The sequence below is a fragment of the Rattus norvegicus genome, chromosome 6 (assembly GCF_021556685.1).
Source record: "Rattus norvegicus strain SHRSP/BbbUtx chromosome 6, alternate assembly SHRSP_T2T, whole genome shotgun sequence".
NCBI lineage: Eukaryota > Metazoa > Chordata > Mammalia > Rodentia > Muridae > Rattus > Rattus norvegicus.
In genome coordinates, this window is record NC_141539.1 from 76,879,033 (window position 1) to 76,902,500 (window position 23,468).

At 39.9% G+C, this 23,468-nt stretch overlaps 1 protein-coding gene across 8 annotated transcripts in view; it reads left to right on the plus strand.

Moving 5' to 3' along the window:
* The window catches only part of Akap6 (A-kinase anchoring protein 6), a 440,592-nt gene that overhangs the window by 338,852 nt on the left and 78,272 nt on the right, over positions 1 to 23,468 (plus strand). For all 8 annotated transcript variants that reach the window (NM_022618.2, XM_087554579.1, XM_087554582.1 and 5 more), the window contains 2 exon segments: positions 16,213 to 16,359; positions 19,200 to 19,421. In NM_022618.2, coding sequence (NP_072140.2) covers positions 16,213 to 16,359; positions 19,200 to 19,421 — 369 coding nt within the window.

Below are 23,468 nucleotides of genomic sequence, written 5' to 3' on the forward strand. Positions count from 1 at the left end.
ATGGTGTTAAAATTGAAGAAACTCTTTTAATGATGCAGTTTACATAAGAATGTGGAAGTCTTACAAATGTGGTCTGATTACATCTTCACTTGAGAGTGGTTAAAAAAGGGCAAGTCTGTCAGCTTTGTTTTGTGAGTGGTGAAGCCATAAATAAATGAAATGACTTCCCTAGGATTCTACAATGTGTCATCATCCATAGGACGAAGGCAGGAAGATGGTCCCAGGGCAGATGGTCCTCAGCAAGATGTGTGAACTCTCAGTGATGCGCAGACAACCCTTCCCACTAGCTTTAGTCCCAGCTTCTTCTTTAAAACTTGGCCATTGTTGCGGCAACATCCTGCTTGAAATATCTGCATCCAACACTTCCCTTTCTTAGACTTCCTGACTCCTCTCGATGAACGTTTAGCCTTTTTCAGCCATCATACTCGATTCTGCTATTGACTATTTCTGGGAAGTTATTCCCAAAAGACCTCTTCAGCTACAATCTCCCTTAGAACCTCTCCTACTTGTTACTTTCCCTCCCTCTGTCTCATTTTGTTCTCTGAAACATTAACACTTCCTCCTTATTATATTACTCTGCCTCTTGTGGTTGAGACACATACATATAACTGCTTGTACATGTGTTCCCCCGCCCCCATCTCTGTCTCTCTGTCCATATGTCTTTGTCTCTCTCTGTCTCTGTCTCCCTCCGTGACTCTGTCTCTGTCTGTCTGTCTCTCTTTAATACAACAGTTTTCATAAACTTCCTTGGGCATTATAGCAGATTCCTCAAAAGTAGTGGGGGTGTGGTGTGAGCACCAAAGCATTTACCAGTTATTATGTCCAAGATTTGCGCCTTGGAGTCTTAGTTTATGCCTAGAAATGTCTACTGTAGCTGAAAGCTCTTTAAACTCAGAGCTGTCATTCTTCTGAGTGACAGGCATAGCTGTCACTGAGACCTCTTCTATCTGACCGTTTTGCCTCTACCTCACACTATCTAAAATATATGATTTTTGGAGGACAAGCAACATAGAAATGAGAGAACCATCAAGGGCTACAGGGTGGGTTCTTCGGTGTATTTTGGCTACTTCAAAGTCACTTTGACCTTGTTTTTTTTTTTTTTTGGTTCTTTTTTTCGGAGCTGGGGACCGAACCCAGGGCCTTGCACTTCCTAGGCAAGTGCTCTACCACTGAGCTAAATCCCCAACCCCCACTTTGACCTTGTTTACACTTAACCCCTAGGGTCCACCATTTTCCTCAGACTTTTGGGCTGAATCTAAAGAAACATATTGGGAGAGCAGTAATTCAGACTTGAATGCTAAGCCACAATGCTTTCTGTTTCTGGGCTTCAGCACTACCTGGGCGAGCAGCTCAGCACTGGCTTTTTCTTAAAACAGTAATTTTCATACTGTTTCTTGTGGACTTGTCTTAGGGGCACAACAGTGATAACAGTAGAGCAATGTACTGCAGTGCTAGTCAAGCTTTCTGAGGGCTGGAACAGCAAACCAGCTTTAGGCTAGAAACCCTAAAATCCATCCACTGGTGATCATGAGAAAGTACGCCCTTCCCTTCCAAAAGAAACAAGAGTGGGAATGACTGAAGGATTTGGAAGGGAAATTTTTTGGAACTGGGAATTAGAACTAGCCTCTTGTGTGCTGAAAAATGTTCTCCTAAGAAAATGCTCCCTCGCAAGGGGTGCCCTAAAGTGTTTACAAGAGATGCTATGGCCTTCCTCTTTCCCTACACATTTCATAGTTGCTAACTGTTCCTGGCGATGGGAAGCAATTAACTTTATTTCTATCTGAAAATTGAAAACATTTCTAGATTGGACGTTTTACCAAGTGACCGGTCCAGCAGGTCCAGTTATTCAGGGTCCTGAAGAGGCTCTACCTGAGTGTCAAGGGGGGGGGGAGAAAAGAAGGAGACCAAGCAAGGTTCTGTTGTCAAGGTCTCGTTTATTGGGGTGAGCGTTACAGCTTTTAAGGCTTTCAGGTAGGGGGAGTGACCTTTGTGAAACACAAAGGAAGGAGGGACGAGGGTACCCTGATAGCAGGAGGTGAAGAGGTCATGTGGTGGAGACACCAGGTGTTTGCTCCGGAGACATCTGGTATTTGCTCAGGCTGAAGCATTCCGTGATTGTTATCTTCCTGTGCCCGTAAATTCATGGGAGAGGCTTTTGTCCAACAATCTCAAGACTTTATGGCAGTCATCTTAGGGCTGAGTAACTGGTCATACAGCCCAGAGTCACATAGTCACTTTGAGCTATACAGTCACAAAGCAGCCAGACCCAAATCCAATATGGCTCCCTACAACCAAGTAAGACTCCCTCAGAGGGAAGTTCAAAGATAAACAAGGCAGTTGTGGCCTTTTCTTTCCTCCGCACTGACTTTGCTTAACCTGGATTTCCACAACTGATTTAGGTCTATCTGATCTCTCTTTTGGGAGAAATTCAAATGAATAAATATTTTCTGACCTCCTCCATGTAAGCCATGATGTCAATACTTACAGTGGATAAAGGGTAAATAATATATGGTTCCACTTGTTGCAGAATCTATAATATGATTCTTCAACCACATTTATCCTCACCTGAAAAAGGCATCGGGGTACTTTTTAAAATGTAGCCCTAAGGTATCACACATTTTACCATTCAAGGATTGGTCCAAGAACACTCTTTTTTTTTTCTTTTTTTTTTCCAAGAACACTCTTAACCCATTATAGATCTATTAAGATTTTAGGTATGGCTGGTTGAGGAAGTGCTTGCTGTGCACGTGTGAGTATACAAATTTGACCACAGAACCCAAATTAAAAGAAAAAAGCCAAGAGTGGTGGTCCATGCTTGTTGTCCCAGAACTGCAGCTGCAGAAACAGGCTGTTCCCCAAGGCTCACTGGCCACTCAGCCTAGCCTACTTGGCAACTTTCAGGCCAATGAGAAAAACTTTCTCCCAAACAATAACAAATAGACAAAGGCAAATTAAACAAACAAAAAAGAAAACAGTGGGTGGTGATTAAGGGATGCCATTCAAAGTTGTATACGTGTGTGTGTGTGTGTGTGTGTGTGTGTGTGTGTGTGTGTGTGTGTAACCATGGCTATCTTGAACATAACTCTGTAGATCAGGCTGGCCTCAAACTCAATGGGCCTTCCTCTGCCTTCCGAGTGCTGGAATTAAAAGTGTGTGTCACCACAGCCCAGCTAATTTTTTTTTAAGTTAGATGTGGTAGTGCTTTTAATCCCAGGACTCTGGAGTCAGAGGCCGACAGATCTTCATGAGTTTAAAGCCCACCCTGTTTTACATGGTCACAAGGGGCTGCATAGTGAGACCTTGCCCAAAAATATTTTATGTATCTATTCTTTGAGAACTTAATACATGTATCTAAAGCATGTGTGTGTAATGTCTTTTGAGCATCTCCAACCCACTTCAACTTCTTCAGACCTCACTGTATTCCTCCCTTCCAACTTTCATATTCTCTTCATTTTCTTTTCTTTATGACTCATTGAGTCCAATTAGAGCTGCAAATATGTATCTGGGCATGGGGTCACCTCCTGAAATATGGACAGTCAAAGAGAGACCACACCACTGAACAATCTGAGCCCACCTCATCGGCCAACAAACTCTAGTAGTTTTCAGGGTCAGGGCCCTTTACCAACTAAGCTGAAATGTTGATAGACTTGATCATGTATATGTTTTGTGTAGGGGGCCACAAGTGCTGTGACTTTGTGAGTGAATCGTCATCATGTTCAGAAGACATTGTTACACAGAACTTGTTGCTATGCTTTGGCTCTTACAGTCTTTCTACCTCCACTTCAATGATGTTCCCTGAGACTTTGGGGAAGGTTGATATAGAAGTCCTTTTGGAGGCTGAGCTTCCTACTGTTACTCTATCTTTGCCCTTTAACTAGTAGTGAGTGAGTCTCTGGGTTAGCTCCTATCCCTGTAATAAAAAGCATCTCCAATGGAGGTGAACACTGTACTAATCTATGGCTGGAAGGGTAAGTACTTAAAGACAATATGATACTGTGTCCATTTAGCAAAATCACCACATTCGATTCTTCTCTAGTGCATAAGACCTCTCCTCACCATGAATTATTGGCCAAGTTTACAGAACTGGATATGAATTTCTTCCTTTACATTGAAACAGGAGTTTGGTTATCTCTTTCACATTCGGGCCACTATTGCACCAATGAGCATTAGATATGAAAACGTACAGATTTAACATTAAAAGTCACAATGTAAGGACATACCCAAAGGATGGCACTTCCATTTTGTTTGGTGGAGAGGCAACCCTTAAAAAAGGTTTGCCATGCGCTAAATCTATCACCACATGACAAATTCTGGATGTGGCTTCTCTTTAGTCTTTAGTCCCTGGGGAAGGCCTCGTGCACTAGTCCTGAGGAAATGAAGTTTGTTGCAGGTTTTGTGGTTATTGTTTTCATCATGTCTGTAGTCAAGCGTGTTATTTAAGACGGTGTCTCATTGTGCAACTCAGCTGACCTAGAACTTATAATCCTGCTGCCTCAGCCTTCTTAGGAAGTTAAAGGTTTGCAGCACTGCACCAAGCTTGGGGGGAAAGGTGACTGAAGTAGGGTCACTGGTTCTAGAGACTTCGGAACCCGCACCTTTCTGATGATACAGCTACAGATTTCACATTTGTTCTCCCTCTTTTTTTCCAAAGAAGAAGCAAATATTCCCTTTGGGGGAAACTTTATCAACAAGGTTAACCTAAGAAGTACATATTTTCTCCTTATGAAATTAATTTGGCTTTTTTGGCATTATTTTTGAGGTGTACAATATCTTGGCAACTGCTTTGGTTTGAAACTATGTGATTTTAGAAAAGCACGTTTCAGAATGTTTAATTCAGCGATACAAAGGCACTAATGAAATATGCATGTATGAATTTTATATCATATTAGTTCCCTCTTTCTTAAAATCTGAATAAAAGCCAAACATCTGGATTATGTTTGAAAAGCCTGAATTTCCAATTTTCAGAGAGATCCGATCTATTTTGACATTGCACACTTAGCCTTAACATTTACAGCATGCTATTAACATTACTCGCAATTGTAGAAAAAAAAATCCTGCGATTTAAACAAACTTGGTGCCTCCTAATGCTAAAAATATATCTATATTCCAACTGACTGCTGCTACACAGCCATACACATCCATAGTTCAGACTTCATCAGCATTTCTATGATAAATACTTGTACTGAGCAGGCCTGTAATTCTGCTATAAAGATATGGGGTAAGCTGTGACACATAAATTCTCCCGTTGTTGTACATGGAAACAACAAACAGCAGTTCATCTTCCCCAACTATTGAAAATACTTCATCATTACCCAAAGAAGACATGATAGCCATCAGCTTCTGGGGCCTCTTTTCTCCACCAATAACCAATAATCAATAACCAGTTTCTGTGGGTTCAGTCCTCAGCTCCAGAAAAAAGAAAAAAATTAACCAGTTTCTGCTGATTATTTTGAGAATATTTTGAAACTCAAGTAACGTATTTATGGTGAGATTTTAGGGGAGTAACCAAGAAAATGATTGTTGTATCTACTTTACGGTCACACCATATGAGTAGAACCCAATTGGTAAACCAAGTTGTAGGAAGAGTATATGCATGCACAAGAGGTCAGTGCAGACCATGTAGGAATGTGGTGTGTTTTAAGTTTGACTTTAAGTCTCAGGTAGGTTTAGCTTGTATATGTGTTACTGTAAAAGGTAAATTTGTTCTTTTACCACATATAAAAAAACAGTTAAATTTTCTTCTCAATTCTTCTTTTGTTTGGCTTAAGAAAATGCAATAGTATTGTACTCAATTACATGAAGAAAATGTGTTTAGAGTTGTCTTTTGATAAAGGGGGTAGAAAACAAAAGAAACTGTACTCTAAAACAAAAACATCTGGAAAAGAGAAGCCGAGTTTCTTCTGCTAATTTCCGTTCCTCACACTTCCCGTCCTATACTGCATTCTAATAGATATTGCGTCTTTGTACAACTATTCCTTCTATATGCTGACATGACACTCCAACCTTTCCTATATGGCCCTGCAAAATGGAACCTTAATTAGAACAGTTGTGCCCCCACATCCTCACTGGCATGTACATAAAGGTGGAGAAAGCCCAGAGAGATGTGTAGATTTCCAGAATCATATAGCATAACCATAGCTTCATAGCCTGACACATCGCTATTGCACCCTGCGTTCTCTCTCTCTCTCTCTCTCTCTCTCTCTCTCTCTCTCTCTCTCTCTCTCTCTCTCGTGTGTCTGTGTACAGATGTGATCAACATAAAGTGCCTTGCTGAAATAAGGGCTAGCTATGTAAATTCTGGAGGAAAAAGATCTCTCTACTATGTATTTATCGAGTAAAGGGCCTGAAAGATTTCACTCAGTGGTTCATGAATGAGCTACCTTCGTTAGTGTGAGTTGAAGACGGTTGTAGACGTTTTGACCTATTTGCGCTGTCCTTTGTCTCTGTGTTTTGCCCAGCTTAGATTGCAGAGCTCGCTTTTACGTGATTGTGTATCTTCTCCATTGCATCCCCACGAGTGCTTGCTGTACAATCTGCTATTCTAATCCTATCCCAACACGTGACAGTTTCTTAGCTGGTAGCTTCGGTCTTGGTTTTTCTTCTGCATGGGATAGTGTGGTTATGATGGTAGATCGTAGGAAAGTTGGTGAAAAGAAGCTCAAGTTTCTAAAACAGAGAAAGCTTAGATTCCATTTTCAGGCCAACATTCATTCAACCCCACAGAGTTTCTCAGCCAGCTAGACTGGGCTTTCTGCTCAGACTGCAGGTGAGTGACTCCAAAGGTGTTCTCTGCTTTCTACGCTATATGGATTTAGGACTTGGAGCTCCGGTATAACCTCCACAGAGCAGGTGAAACTGATTATTTTCTATGTAAAGTTCTCTAACACCCAGTCTGCAACAAGCCCTTTATTTCTGCCCCGAGTTCTCATTCCCCTCATGACTCAATCAATATCCATGGCTTCTTCAGTGGCTTTCCACTCTGGAAGGGTCAAATCTTCTCACTTCCTTTAGAAGTTTCCTTTGGTATTCAATACAGTGTCCCAGCCTCCTTTCTCTCAGTCCAGCAAATGGTTATTTGTCTGTTCTTCTAGCATCTATCTTTTAGTGTTTGCTGACTCAAATTGAACCGAAAGGCAAGGGAAACTCTTGTGGCTCCTGGTCTTCATGCAGTTTAGTTCTAGCTTTCGATGAGGCTAGGGTGGGACGAAGGGTGGCTAAAAACTCTGTCACGTTTGACATTTGTCATTTATCCTCAGATGTAATTCATTATGCTAGCATCTTTGTTTATTTTAAAGTCTAATAGTCTCATCCAAAACAGACAGCATGAAGCGGTCCCCAGTGGACTCAGATCCAAGACACAGACATTGTTTGGTTTGTATACTAAAAGTTTCAATGTAACATAAAAAAAACAAACTATGAGATTTTGTTTTTACATAAACATACGTCTTCCTGGCTTCACTTAAAACAACATAGTAATGGTACTGAAGCCACATTGAAGCCACATTTCCATGAGAGGATAGCTGGCAGCTGCCGCAGACCACACTACCATCTCCCACCCTCTGTCTCTGGGGTCAGATTCTAGCAATAATTACACTTGTGGGTTGTTTCTCTTTCACCAGAGAAGTGGCTGTCTTTTACCCAATACTAGCAGTCATTCAATGTGAATGAGTGAAGAGGACATGTTCTGACCTTATGCTACTCTTTGATGTCACCTTATGCTACTCTTTGATGATGTCACCTTCCACTCGGTAGGGTATGTGAGCCGGCTACTGCTAGTTTGTGATAGCTGGGTAGAAATTCATGAATTCTGCCAACTGTAACAACCATTGGCGGCTCAGAATCTACCCTGATGGGAGTATTTATACTAGAGAAATCAGCAAACACTATAAATCAGCACTTTTGTGTTTCCACTTGAGAACCAGTTAATTAGCATAGAATACCTGTACGTATTTGACCTTACAATCTCCGAGCTAAATTGTTTACTGTTTTATCAATCTGTTCTCGTGTGTGTTTTCCTGGTTTATGTTGTTAAAATACTGCAGAAGACTGGACAGAACAGGAGGAGGCTGGCTACCCATCACGGTCTTTACAGACTGTAGCCCGCAGGTTCTCTGCAGAACTCCCTGCACCTTGTGCTTCTGAGCCCCTGGGTCCATCTGCTCACTTCGCACCGAGGAAAGCCTAATGGTAGTGCATCCATCGAAACCACCAATTCACCTCCTTGCTGTAGGGATTTAAATCATTAGATTCTGGGTGTTTGTTGCTAGAAATTGAATCATGTTTAAAATCTGGCTGGCAGTGTAGTGAAGAACTGCCCGCTCTCGCTACAAACTTCATTGAGAGAGTGAAAGGGCCGAATTTCTACACAAGTTGACAATTAAGATTTCCATAGATGCAGCAAGCAAGGCAGCTCCTGTAGGGGGCCAGAGCCAGAGCCTTTCTGAGCACTTCAAACAGACAAAATCATAATGGAGTCAGATCAGGACTAAATCCATCAGCTGGAACTGGAGTTCTGCTTATCAAACCCAGACCCAAAGCACGAAGTGGAAAGCACGTTGGAGATTTCTTCCTTAAATTCCTTTTTGTTTTTTTTTTAATTGGCACTGGAGAAAAAAAATAACACATTAAAACCTCCCGGCTGAATTACTGTCCTAAGCCAATAGATCCACGGGGCTTGTTTAGCTAAAAGCCACAACAGACTTTGTAACGCAATGATGTAATCTTGGCTTTGTGTCATTTATATTCAACCTAAAAATTTTTTTCCCCTGAATAGACAGGCTGACAACAATATTGTTCAGTGTGGGTTTTTATTTGGATTCTTTCCAAATGGCTCACATGCCTTCACAGTAACACATCGCGCTGCTTATGGCTTCCCCCTTTGCCTGAATTCTAAACTTTCTCCCTTTTACTAGCTTTCTATTTTTCTTTTAATGTCTCAGTTATGTTTGTAAAACTAACCAGCTCCACCACAAAATTAGGATGTATCTTGCAGAGAGCATTCATTTTACTTTTTGCATATTTTTCCGGAGGTCATGTCAAGGTTAGTTTGAATTCCACCCTACATTAAGACTTCTTTCACAGCTATTTAGCTCGGCAGCCTACTCCCCGCTGGGGTCTGCCCCTTGGGCACGTCAAAGCTTCAGACCTGACAAATCACACACAGATGAAGCTGTACAGTTTTTTAAACAGTTTGATCAGTAACTTTTTTTCCTCCTCTTTCTCACTATCCTTCGTAGTAAGATTCTTCTTCCCTTTGAATCACCGTTTCAGGAATTGAGGGTTTCTATCTGAGACAGTTCGCTTTTGCATGAGACCTGTCCAAGAGCAGTGCCATTTATTACACAGGGTGCCAGTAGTCTTCAGGTCACAAGACTGCAGACAGACAGACATGCTCTTAACGAGCAAGACTGGAACTGTGTTATTAAAACCTATGTGTAGCAGGAAGGTTAGTGTTGGGATATCACAGATCCCCTTGGGATTAGAAAATAAAAATATATCCAGTTTACATCCCATCATGAGTTGAGCCTAAAAACGCCTCTCAAATGCTTCTGAACGTGCTCGTATCAGTATTTTAGCAAATGGTGTGACTAATGGTTGCAACTTGGTTTCCTGTTTAATTGATGAACTTAAGTGCTTGCCTGTAACGAGTGAATCAGTGGCAAGCGGTCTCCTTTACCACTGAAGGTGAACACGCATTTTGAAAATCAGCATACTGTCCATGTTTTTATGAGTTGAAAACTATTGACTGCCACAAAACTGCTAAATCAACTGGAGAAATGGCGAGATTCCGGCTGCAGTTATCTTGGCAATGCCCTGGCAGAACAGAGTTGTTTTTAAAAAATAAGTCATATACACGCATTTCATTACATTTTCACACAGGACAGACAAAAACCACTGGAAGGATTTTTTAGCTTTGGACTAAACCAAACACTTACAGGGAAGAGAGGGAAATAATATTTAAATGATTCTCAGCAGGAAAGTACCCAAGGAAGGGTCCCATAAAAGGTTGCCTGGTTGAAACTAATTAAAGACAGGTCTAAATAAGAAAAGAGAAAAAGGATCAAAGGAATCACATTAGGTGTCACCATACTTTTTGGGGGCACTTTATGTAATTTTTTTATAATTTTGGTCTAGGACAACACTAAATTCTGAAAATGTCCACTTCTGTCATAATGCCGTTATTTTTTGCAAAAGCTACACACGTCAACAGGCAAGCATCTAGCAGAAATCACGGCAGCACTGACGCATTAACACATTATGGTGAAAAGAGGGGCTTGTGCTTTTCACGCGGTGCGTCTCAGCCTTCAATTAATGTGAAAGCACTACAATGCCCATGCAACTTCTCTTGCCTAGTGGTGCACCATTTATCATTGCAGTTTTACATTGACCTTGACACCCACTTCATTAGAATAAAGATTGTCTACCATTTAGGTTACATTGTTCCTCTGCACAGAGACCCCATGCAAATTTCTGTTCAGATAGAAGAGCGGGGAGGCTGTCAGAGGTCATCTGCATTAAATGATTGCAGCTATTTTCCTACCGCTTCTTTTCATTCTACTCAATTCAGGCTGGAAGGATCAATCAAGTTCTCTGCCTGAAACAGTAAGACTGCTGGGAATATAACTGGTTTTGGTAGTAGTGGATATGGCCTAAACAGTGCTAAATATTTAATATAAACTCACTAAAGCCGTGCAAAGGCTTGAGAAAGATTCCGCATTTGTAGGAATATCAAAGGGGACAGAGGACCCTTTTGAAAAAAAAATAGAATAGTAATTATCCATTTTATAATTCCAGACGATGTAATCACAATATTTCTTAGACTTAGTGACTCTTTCCTACTGTTTTTCTTTTTCTTTTTTTTTCTTTTACCCTGTCTTAGGTTAGGAAGAGGGGAACTGGGAGACTTCATAAAGAGATTGGCAGGAAAAGTTTCCAGTTTATCGGTGTTTCTATTTTAACTCAGTAACAATAAATCCGGTCCTGGCTGCGTTTGTTTTAAAACACATAGATATTCTTTATGTAAAAGGAACATTGATTGGGGAAATAAGTCGCCTCATCGTCTCCTTAAGTTTCCTGAGTGATATAATTGGAATTAAATTATTAATGGGAGATACTTTTAAAAAGATTGTTTTATGATCTCCTATTAGGGAATTTGCAATTCATTTTAATATTTGTAGTTTGATTTATATTAAAGATAATGCAATCTATGTTCAATTAACAATACATGGCCAATGTAATGTGATTTCCAGATCATGCAAATGGAATAAGCTAGAAGGGGGGGGGGGACTCAATTCTTAACCTCAGATGTAATTTGCTGTGCGAGTTCGGGCAATTTTAAATGACATTGCACTTTTTAATTTTTCCAAAGGCTCAGCAGCAAATTTATCCCAATCAAGAAAGCCTATTATTAATTTACAAGGACAATTGTAGGAGTCTTTATAATTTCCTTGTGCAATTATTCGCCATAAATTCTAATGGTAAAATACAAATAGTTTGCAAGAAATAACCACTATTACTTGTCTTGCGCTTGAACCTTCTTCTTGCATCTTGAGCATCCTCTCCAAGTGTTGGTGATACTGACTCCTTGTGAAGCATCTCAGGCTTTTGTGAGATGCTGGACGTTGGCTGTCTTAAAGAGGGCAGCCCAGGATCCGCTGCAGAGGCAGCCCTGGCCTCTACCAGTCCAGCTGAGCTGTGAACCTGGACTTTCCTATAAAAAGATTCTTTGTTCACCACTGAATAGCATTAGGCATGGGCTAGCTGAGGGGCCACCATGAAGCCTCAAAAGAGGAGGGCAAACACTAGCTAGAGAATACAGGGTGAGAGTCACAGACACAACCTTGCATTTGTGAGCAAAATACATATTTTTACATATTATTTGGTGGTAGTTTGGGTTTCTCATTGCTACACAAGATATATTTTGTCTTCACAGTGTGTTTTCTTTTCCTGCCTGCTGTGGGGCAGGAGGGGATAATCACGACAAATATACAGGTGTTTGAGATACTAATTTGCACAGGCAAAGATTCAAATGAGTCATTATTATAACTAGATCATTTTCCTTGTCTTAACTCTTCTCAATATAAAGTTGCCTGATGCCCGCGGTTAAAAACAACACACACAGGATAGAAATACTCAAATCCTGATGGCTCAGAACTGGACAGCCATATTCTTTAATCAGGAAAATTGTTTGCGTTAATTCATGTGCTCCGGGTAGCCAAGGCTTCACTCTCCGTTTAGTAATGTCTGCTCTCTTTTCAGCATGACCACCAGAAGCACCATACAAAAGTCTTACAATGAACGTCTTAATCTCTCTGTGTGCTTTTACAGCATTATTTTGAATTCCATCATGCTGCCTTTTTTTTTCTCCCCTCTTCTGATGTTTTATTACAACAGCAGAATTCCCAGGGAGCTTTGGGGGCAAGGTTCACATAATATAGCCCTGAAGTTTTGCTAGGTGGGAGCCATCCCCCAGGCCTGGCCATCTTTTGGCGATCTTTCTATTTCAAAAAAGATTCACTGAGTAGAGTCTTTTGCAGCATTAGCTGTATGTGGTTTATTTTTTTATTTTTTTATTTACTAGAGAGTGAGTATCTACAACCCTTTCATGATGCTTTCTTTCGCTGACCTCACTGTGACAAGGCATCTTGTTCTTTAACATTGAGGGAGGCAGAAAAATGCTTGAGTTTCTCAATGTGTGCCTTCTATACCAGTTTCAAAATGGCTTATTCTTCTGGTTTCCATGGTGACAATTAACACTGTTTCAAGGCATTGTTCCACTCTCCATTTGGGCAGAATTTTCGGTGTGATTTTTAACAAAAAGAGAGAGAGGGAGAGAGAGGGAGGGAGGGAGAGAGAGAGAGAGAGAGAGAGAGAGAGAGAGAGAGAGAGGAAAAAGGAAAAGGAGGAAAGGAAAGATTTTAAGGGAGGGAGGAATGTCAGGCAAAAGTGTCAAAAAAGTTATCTCAATCAAGCCTGTATTTGCTACGAAATTCAATTATTTTCATAAATTTATGTTTATTTTGTATTGGCTTTGATAATTCAGTTTTAGTATTTGTGTATTTAAAATGTAAATTATAAGTAAGAATTTCAATTTTAATTCTTAATTAAAACAGTGAACTATTAACTCTATATTTTCTTTAACTTTTCTTTATACCCAAAGAAATAGCTTTTAGGACACTAGTAGCCTGTGTCTTTAACTTAGATCATTCACAAATCTATTAAGAGGATTCATTAGACCAAATTGAATTGGCCAAGCAAATACACTTAATAATGTAAATATGCTCTTTGAATAGAGTATATTGTATTTTTGACCAGACAGCACGGCCCACAGCAGGTGCTGTGGAAAGTTAAATACGGGATGCTTATTTACCTTGGCACTCAAGAACAGCCGGCTGACTTTAACTTTGCTGATCTCCTTTCCGGCTATTGAAAACTGGTCTCTATCATAACCTCCTCATACTACGGAATATCACGGGGCAACTTCTGCTCATTTACTGTTGTGGGTGAAAGAAATGTGAAGATGAAATTATCTTCTCACCACAGGATAGAGAAGCCCTTCATAGGAGAATGGAGAACAGATAGAGCTGGTGGTTGATTCTACCCATCTAATGCTCCTGAAAAGCAGCTAGAGACAGAAGAGTACATGTATAGTAGGGTCCACAAAAGTGAAACCCTCCTCGAGTTACATACGCGGCCTTCAGGCCCTAAACCTTATTGGACTCAACCTTCACAATGTCTCAAAACTCAAATACTTTCACCTTAAATTCCACGACATGCTAGTACTCTCCACTCACATATCAATACATCTAACAATTAACTAGGTTCTTACAGCTTTTATCATTTGAAGGCATTACCTATCAATCATCTCTTCCATAAGGCTCTTTATGCAGTAGGCATATACAGTGACAACACGGGCATTCGTAATATCAAGGGCTGTTTGGCCTAATAACCATCTTAGTAGCTATTGCCATAACTATTCATACCACATTCCAGAGGAAAAATTCCTCACAATGTCTAAAATCAAATTAATTGCTTTCTGTATTCTCATGATGGCAAGGCTCTCATTTCTAGGAGACAATCTAACTGTCCTCTTGTTTTACTAACATGCGACAGAGGAGGTCTTTGAAGTTGGGAAAGAGAAAAGATGAGTTTGCCACAAGAAAGTCCAATAACCAGTAGAAGTCGCTCCAAAGAGGCACAACTGGAGGATTCTCTCTGTTGATTAATACATATGACATAGGGGAAAGATTTGAATAATCGTCCTCTGCCTGGGTGAAACACCACCCCCCACCCACACACATCATGTCAGTCTTACCTAATTACTTATGTAAATCTTACATGGGAATCTGATTACATAAAACAGATTGCCTTTCCTCCCATCATCACACGGACAAATCACACACTATCTGGGTTTCTAGAATACTTGTTGACTATTGAGTTGAAAAAAACTGAAGAGGACAGTGTGTTTTCTGTACTGGAGAACCACGACCCTGGTAACTGTCTGCGGTTACAAATGCAATCAGAATGTCCCATATTTCACAGTCCAGATTCTGAAGGCGCTCTAAAGCAACCCTTGATTGTCTTCAGTATGCATATTCATGTAATTTTGGATACTTTGACACCCTGATCAACATGCATTAATAATATAAAATGCTTTAAATCACCTCATTTACAACATTTCATTCTGTGATCCACAAATACCTAACATTTGGAGAAGTTTACATAATACGAATGATGTGCATGTTTAGTGTAAATGGAAGATTAAAATATGAAACTGAAGGTATGCAAACAGTACAACAAACGCTGAAGAAGCAGCGGTGCCCGCCTTCTAACAGAAGCAGCAGTGCCCACCTTCTTTTCTTTCAAGCTGCTTCCAATTCTAGTTTAGTTTAGAATTTTATAAAAAGTGTTTTTGAGGGGACTAAAATCCACCTGTTTAGGGATATTATGAACGTGCAGATCAGCAACACTTTGCGCCCCTCCCCCCCAAGGCTTTCCTTGTTAAATCTGAGAGTAGTGTTTACCTTAGGGCTGAGGGCAAAGGAGCAATGCTATGGAACCCATGATCTGACTTCATTGTTTCAAAGAAAGATAATTTGGCAATATGCATATTTAATATTTTACCTACAACCTAAATTTTATACTCAAGGGTATCTTGATGCACACCTCCCCACGTGCATGATAGTCAGTTGTAGTTGTTCCTAAGACTTCCTGACTGAGAACTTTTCCCAGTACAGATATGTGAAGAACACCACCGCAAAACTTCTTTTTACCAAGGAGCTAATACATTGTCTCCAAGAAATGTCTTTTAAGAGACTCGCTTGGCAGTTTGTTAGAATATAGTGTGTGTTGGTTGGGTCAGGAGGGTTCCGTAGTTGACTGAGACATCCACAGCAGTTTATGGTAACCAATAAGCATTTGTAGGTCTGTAGCTAATCCCAAGGAACTGGTGGGCATCCTTCCTCTTTATGTGTGCGTTTTCTCTTTAGCTCTCAAAAAGTTCTTAAGTAAAAGAAACATAAAAACCAAATATTAACCTAGACTCTAGTTAATATTAAATATAAATAGTTAGGAAACTTAAAAGAAATAAGCCATATAACCCTTATGGATAATGTTTTTCCTTCCGAGATAAGTTTGTTTGTCAATAAAGTCCGAAGACATTAGAAACTGGTCAGCATTGTTTTAACTTTTATAACTCACAGTCCAATGTGTGGGTTAACTTTTCATATCTCGTAGTCCGATGTATGAGTTGTTTGTGGCACATTTTCCTCTACCAATCTCCTCCATTTGAAGAGTGCTTCTCCTTAAAGAGGAAAGGCTCGCCTTTCAGGAAAGTAGTTGATACATGTGTGTCATGGGAGGAAAAAAAAGATAAAATACTTTGAACTCTTCTAAAACAGATCGGCTGGGAGTGAGGAGAACGCTACAGCCAAATGGTGGCCCAAGCTAACTCGAATGTCAGTGCTTCCAGGCCAGGCACCTTCTCATTTATTATATTTTAAATAAAAAAAAACATAAACTGTATATGCAAACTTAGTTTTAAAAGACAAAGGTCACGGAAGCCAATTCAATACCGGAAGTATTGATGCAGGCACATGTGGTGAGCGAAGTGTTCCTAGCAGCATTCCTGGGTCACTCGAGGTAACCAGGCTTACAGATTTTCCTAAGAACACCTCTGCGCCCTAACGAATCATCCCTCTTTTGCCATTTCAGAGGTACAGTGTGGAAATGTCCATCAGGCATCTGAAAAAGTCAGAGCTACTCAGCAAGGTTGAAGCTTTGAAGAAAGGTGGCCTTTCACTACCAGACGATATCCTGGAAAAAGTGGATTCAATTAATGAAAAATGGGAGCTGCTTGGGGTATTTGCATTTTTATTACTGTTTGTAGGTTCTGTGTACATTTTTGTGTGTGGTGAAGTACTCTATCTGTCTGATTTCTAATTTGAGGCACAAACCTCTCTCTCTTTCAATTCACTCCTTACATTTCAAACAAGCTCCTCATGTTATTATGGGGAAAACATTGCTTTTTCTTCCTTTTTAAATTTATTCTGAGCTGTCTCCTCTCAGATTCTAATAATTTTGGTTCTTTAATACATAAGAAAGTAAGTAAAATATGCCATGTATTATGGGTGTGCACCAAGTCAACTCTAATACAGTATATCTGATATACACTGCCTGTCATGCTTGGATGAATGTTAATAGAATTTGCTCTGAAGGTACATGGCGGAGACATCCACTCTTTAACGACTCGGTGTAACCCTGAGGTGGTCAGTACAGTTGCCACCGAGGCTTTAAGGCCATGCAAATCAAATATGCAAATCTGACCCAAGTCTCAGTTGCAAACTTGAAGCTATGGGTTTTTTGTTTGTTTCGTTTTGTTGTGTCTCAATTTCCTGGGCACTTTTAACAAAAAAAAAAGTTTATGTAGTTTATTTCCTGCAATGATGGCTTGGGTCTCAGCCAAAGATATGCAAGAATCTGGCAAAAAGACAATCTAAACGTCCTGTTACCAGAGGCCCTGTTACCAGAGGCCGGGGTGGTCTGTGCAGGAGACCTGTCCTGTTGCTGGAAGGCAGCAGGGAGAGAAGTTAGCCTTAATTTGTTCATCAGCGTCTCTCCTAAAGTACCTTCACTTCAAATCAAGGGTAAGCTAAATTCGCCAATTACCTAAATGACTAATTATAATAGCTAATATGGGTGGTGTCAGTTACAGAGCATAATTTTTCAAGCCCTCTATTTTTCTGCCTCTTTAATTTTTTTAAAAAAGAAATAATACTCTAGAAATATTTTTGAATTAGGAGCTCTCCAAGTACGGTGATGGCTTGGCGACACGCCAGTGTACCGTTTATGCCAGGCTTAATCTAAGTGATTAAAACCCTGCACATTTAAGCCCTTGTTTCTCATCTAAATTCTCCACACTGTGGAGTTGTTCAAAGTAACTTAAAATCTTAAAAATGCTTATTCCTAGTTATTCTGGTCTTGCCTTTTAACAATAATTAATGTAACTCGACTTAAAACATGGTGGTTTAGATTAGGACCTACTAAGTTCGACAGTGTTCATTGATCTCAGAAGAAATTACTGTACGATATTCTCAAAGGTTGTTTCCAAAGCAGAGAAAAATGACAACTTTGTTGGCCCCACAGACAAAGTGATTTCCTGTTGACACTGCATTTAAAGGTATCTTTCTTAATTTGATAAATAACAGTACTGCCTTAGAAAACTGTTTGAAGTGTGTCATGATTATCAACTTCTCACCAAAAATTTTAAGTTATTACACTGGAAACACAGTGTTTAATTAGTCTCTGCGAGTCAGATGCCATTCAAACACTTGCCCCTTTGACAGTGTATCACTCAAATCCCATATAGTTGTGAGTAATTTTGTGAGAGTAGGGGGGAGAAAGCTGCAGCCACAGTGACCCCAGTAGGCATACTGCTTTAATTGGCATGATTACATTTTAATTGGCATGGAAAAAAATTACAGACAAGGACTTTAACTTCTAACAATAGTAAAATAGAGGGATATGGTTTTATAATATTTCTTTCATCTAAGGTGAGCAGTGTAGAATGGAAATACATTAGAATGAAATGTCAGTGGTGCGTACAGTCTAATCTGTGAAATTCTGTCCCCTGTGCTGCATATGACTCTGTCTCGATTGCATATTAAACAACCCTATCAAGGCCGCCATTGGCATCTGCTGCGCTGACACAAATTGTGAATTAAATGAAATTGATGTCCTCTGTCGTATATTTATGAAGACGGACCATTCTCTGAAGTATTCTGTTTATAAAGAATTTATGATTGCAAACTGTTCCAGAACAAAAAAAGTGGCAATAAATTCCTTTTTGTGACCCTAGCCTCCAAGGGCATTGATTTCACCTCCTGCTGCTCCTTTTGTTACAGCATAAAAACAATAGCTAAATCTGGATTCCACTGAGGGTCTTCAAATTATCAATATTTGCACCATGAAAATGCAAGGGTGTTGCCAAGACAGGCTATTTTGCTGTCATGATCTCCTGAAGATACTATTTACAGAGCACTGTGGAGCAGATGAATGTTTGTTGACTTAATTTTATTTGTGTTTTAAAGCGTATTTTTCTAGGTTTAATTTATCATTATAGATTAAATCCTATTGATTCTGTAAAGAGAGTGCTTCCACCAAAGAGGGAGAAAAGAAAACCAGCTCAAAAAGCACCTCTGTACCATAGGGCTCGGTCTACATAGGCTTCTAATACTGAGAATTGAGGATTATTTTAACATCTACATTAAATGATCTGCATCCAAAAGGAAAAACAGAAAGAACCTTGAAGCTGAAGAGTTCCATACTCTTGGCCTCTGATTAAATTCGGACTTTTATCTCGTGAACACTTTATATAGACGATTTCTTACTGTAAAATTTTTGCCAAGAGACTTCAAATGAATTTTTGTCCATAATCATGGTGAACGTGGACCAAATTTCTTTCCTGCTAAAGTAATATCTAAGGAACGAAGTTTTGCGCGTGCATCTTCTGGTACTAGGAATAATGTGCACTGAATATTCAAACCCCAAAGACACAATCAAGCCAATCAGAGCTGTACTTCAGTGTTGAGTTACACGCACTTCCGGTCTGTGGAACTCCCAGGATGGGCTTTGGGCTAATCAGCTAATCTGTTTTTGTTTTGTTTTTGTTTTTCTCCTTCTGTTTTAATCTGATGCATTAGAAAACCCTAAGAGAGAAGATACAGGACACAATAGCGGGGCACAGTGGGTCGGGCCCACGTGACCTGCTATCTCCTGAAAGCGGAAGCCTGGTAAGGCAGCTGGAGGTCAGGATCAAAGAGCTGAAAAGGTGGCTAAGAGATACAGAGCTTTTCATCTTCAATTCCTGTCTGAGACAAGAGAAGGAAGGAACAAGCGCCGAGAAACAGCTCCAATACTTTAAGGTAATAAAAGAAACCAATCAAAGTTGATAAAAAGCTTTCTTTATGGGAGGGATGAAATATTTATCAAGTACTTAAAGTGTTGTGCTCCACATCTGTGTGTGGCTGGACCCTTAAATGCTTCCTTGAATTTACAGACATTATCCACACTTATGCTAACCTCTATGTGTGTCAAAAAGGAACATCAAGCATATCAAATACACAGTGTATGTAAAGGAAGTCTGTGCTGCCCATGTGTTTGTACAATGTCTGTTAAGAGAACTTTGACGAATTAAAAGCAGATCAGCAAACACAGAAGATAACCGAGGACTCCAAAAGATCTAAGTGTTCCATAAAAAACTTAACAAGATGTACTTCCATAAATTGATATGGTAAAAACCACAGGGTTTAGTTGATATCCATAATGCTAACAAAAGAAAATGTAATTTTACAGATGAAAAAGCCAACTATTCCCAGAGAAAAGAAATGGAAGAGATCCTGTGTTACAGGTGCATTCCATGGGAAACGGTGCTTATTCTTAACAACAGGATCCATATTGCTCTGGTGATTTTGTTCATAGAGAAACCTTCTTCCAGTTTGTCTCTGTTCTTTATGTAGTGTCAATTGGTTGAGGTTTAAAAGGCTTTTTCAAATATGTATTTGTGTATGTGTATGCATGTGCACTTGCATGAACCCTCATATGTCTGTGGTGGTCAAAGAATGACACCTGGCAGTGGGCTCTTCTGTCATGTATGTTTCAGAGCTTGGATTTGGTCATCAGACTTGTGGCAAGTGCCTTTACCCACTGAACTATCTTATTAGTCCACAGAATGTAATTTAGCATTTGAATGTTTTACTTCAATGTCTAGAAGAGACTATGCTATCTCCACAATCCAATACAGTGGTGGTGATCATTTGGTCTCAGTCTGATGAATTTGAGGCTCTGGGGTTATGGAGTGAATTAGCAAGATGACTTGTAGCATGGGGGATCTTGGAAAGGAAGAAAAGAACAACTAAGAAAGAACGAACTTTCTCGAACAAACAAACATTTCTTCTCAAAGTCTTCTAGAAGTATGTTTTATTCACCTGATGCCATCTAGCTATCTATCAGAAGATTTAGTCACCTTCTGTTTGCCATACATTCTTGCTTACCTTGCTCCCTGTAAGACAGGGTACCCTTAAAGGCAGTTGCCAGTAAACCGCCTGTATCACACCATGATAATTGTTTTAGTCAAATACTTCATCTGCCATTGCACTGAAAAGTTCAGATGACCAAGCCCTGATACAGGAGAAATCATGAGCCTCTGTGTCATTTGAACATAGCGTGCATTTTACAGATTAGCTGGACAACGACATGGGGTAGATGCTGCAAAATACTCTTATACTTCCGTTGTATCTTTATTGAAGTTTTGGTGAACTGGCCAGTGTCACCTTCTAGTTCCATTGGTTGTTTGACAGATGGTCATGTTTCTCTCACAATCCCACGATTGCTTGATCTCTTTCTCTATAAAATGGCCTCCTAATGGCATGTGTTTTGCAATTATATATATATATATATATATATATATATATATATATGTTACTATTTTATTTATGTAGTGAGTTCATTGATAGGGCACAGAAGTCTTTTAACATTGTAAGCCCCAAGGTGGAGAATACAGCAACCTTATTATCACAAATATTTACCAGCATATATATGTATCGCCATGCCTTACACATGGATGTATACAGGTATTTGAAATGAAGTGTTTTTAAGAAAACGGATGCAATCATTATAGATGGAAGCAGAGGTGGATTACTTCTGTTGGTCCCTTCCAAGGCCAGCAGCTTTGACCTGGAGCTTTATGTCATGCCACTAGCATCCAGGCCTAAGAGGCACATTTTAAAAGTGTGAGAGGGAAGTAGGGAAGAAAGAAGGAGAAAGGAGAGCGAAGGAAGGAGAAGAGGAGGGAGCAGAGGAGGGAAATGGAAACACCAGGAAGTGGGCTCTGGACTTCAGATCACTGAATAATACCCAGCATTCTAGTCTTTCTAGGTCACTACATCTACTGACCTAGCTCAGTGTTAACGCAGCACCCCAAGGGAACAGAGAAGGGCTGCTCCAGCACAGCAGGGGCTGGCACATGTTTCTTCCCACTTTATTTCTGTTCTTCAGTGATGTGTCTGTGCTGTGTTTTTAAGTGTCACTATCCGTTGAGTTATCTGTGTTTACACCGCAGTCTTTCTCTTTTTTTTTTTTCAAAGCTATTTTTAAATTCTGTAATAACTGCAGAGAACCACCTATCGTAAAGAAAACGTAAAACCTTAACTGGTAATGTAAACCCAGCTCTGTGGCTCCCATCCACATCCGGTCCTGCCTTCCTCCACTGAGGCTGTCAGGCTCCCAAGCCCAGTATTCACTCAGGAATGCTTCCTATAGTTAAATTGAATTCCTTAATGTTAATTGTGTTTTGTTTTATTACAAAGATATTCATGCTGTAAGCCACCCTTTAGAGCTTCCTTCTCAGTCCATGATTATAATGCAAAGATCACTCACAGTGTTGGCTGTGGTGATAATGCGCTTCCTTTGAAAACTCCACTTCTCTATTTTGAATATGTAAATATATCTCATTTAACACTAACCGCAGACCAATAAATTAGCTATGAGGATCTTGATTTGGATTATAGGAACCCGAATCCGAGGCACAAGAAAGTTAGGTTTTGTGTGTCCAAGGTCATCTTTAATGAGCAATGTAGCATTATATTGAAATCCAGGGCTGTCCGTCTCTAATGATCTTTGGGTGAATTACTGTGCAAAACTGATCTTAACTGATATTTCCTAAGTATTTTTCCCTATGAGGTGCCTCTGAGGGAAGGACAGGGCAGAAATACATTTCACTGTTTCTTTATCGCAGTCTCGTTACCCTCTTCAGGTTTTACCCCCAAACTATAGCTTTAGCTATGGTACGTAGGATGTGTGTATGTCAAGGTTGGGTGTTTGTTTTGTTTTGTTTTGTTCTCTAACAATGTCCTTTGCTATATGCCATCTTTTAGGCTGAAACTCTTCAAACCTTTGGAGATTATGGAGCCCTGATGATGTGTTTCCTTTATGACTTGAAAGCTGACTTTCCTTTTTATGATGCTGGGATAGAGCACAGTTCTTGTGCATGCTCAACAGCCAGCTGCTCTACTCCTAAGCTAAGTTCCCAGCCCTGAAGTTGGCTAGCATGAGTCTGAGTAGACAAGTAAAGGATCTAGCGTAACACTCTTTTTGTTGTTGTTTTCTTTTGAAGAAAAATTTATACATATCTGTTGGAATAAATACATTTCATAGCCAAAATTTTAATATTTATAAGCTATTTGCAAGTTTTTCTCAGTACTTCTTGTATAATTAATCAAGTGTTCTGTGCCTTACCAGATTCATTGGAAGAACAGAATCAAATGTTTGTAATTTAGTATAAAAATGCAATAGTGTGTATGATGTCTCAAAAATCGTAATTTTAACAAGCACACACAGAATAAAGGCTTTTGCTTACAAGAAGTCAAAAGACAACATACATTAAAACAACTTGGGTCGGGGAGGGATAAAAGCTCTTTATGCAGAGGAGCATGCTCTACTCATGAAAGAGTGTGCTCTGCCTTTCTGCTGGGTCTCCATCGACCACACTAGCTGCACAGAAAACACCTTTACTTCCAGACTTTATCTCTATGACTTGTCATTCTCTGAAGTCGCAAGGCTTTACTGATACCCCAGCACATGATCCAAAAGACAGAAAGGTGCTATTTATGAAAGAAAAAAGTCCATCCTTTCGTAGACAGAACTGCTTCCTACTCAGTTTGATATGAGATCAGGATTTTAATGTTTCATTGGGAAGAAAAGGAAAAAGCAATTCTAATTATTTTTTGGTAAGGCGGTGTGGTGGTTTGAATATGGTTGGCCTAAGGGAAGTGGCCCTATTAAGAGGTGTGTCCTTGTTGGAATAGGTGTGGCCTTGTTGGAAGAAGTGCTTCACTGTGTAGGTGGGCTTTGGAGGGCTCCAGTGCTCAAGCTCTGTTCAGTGAGGTAGAGAGACACTCCTGACTACCATTGGA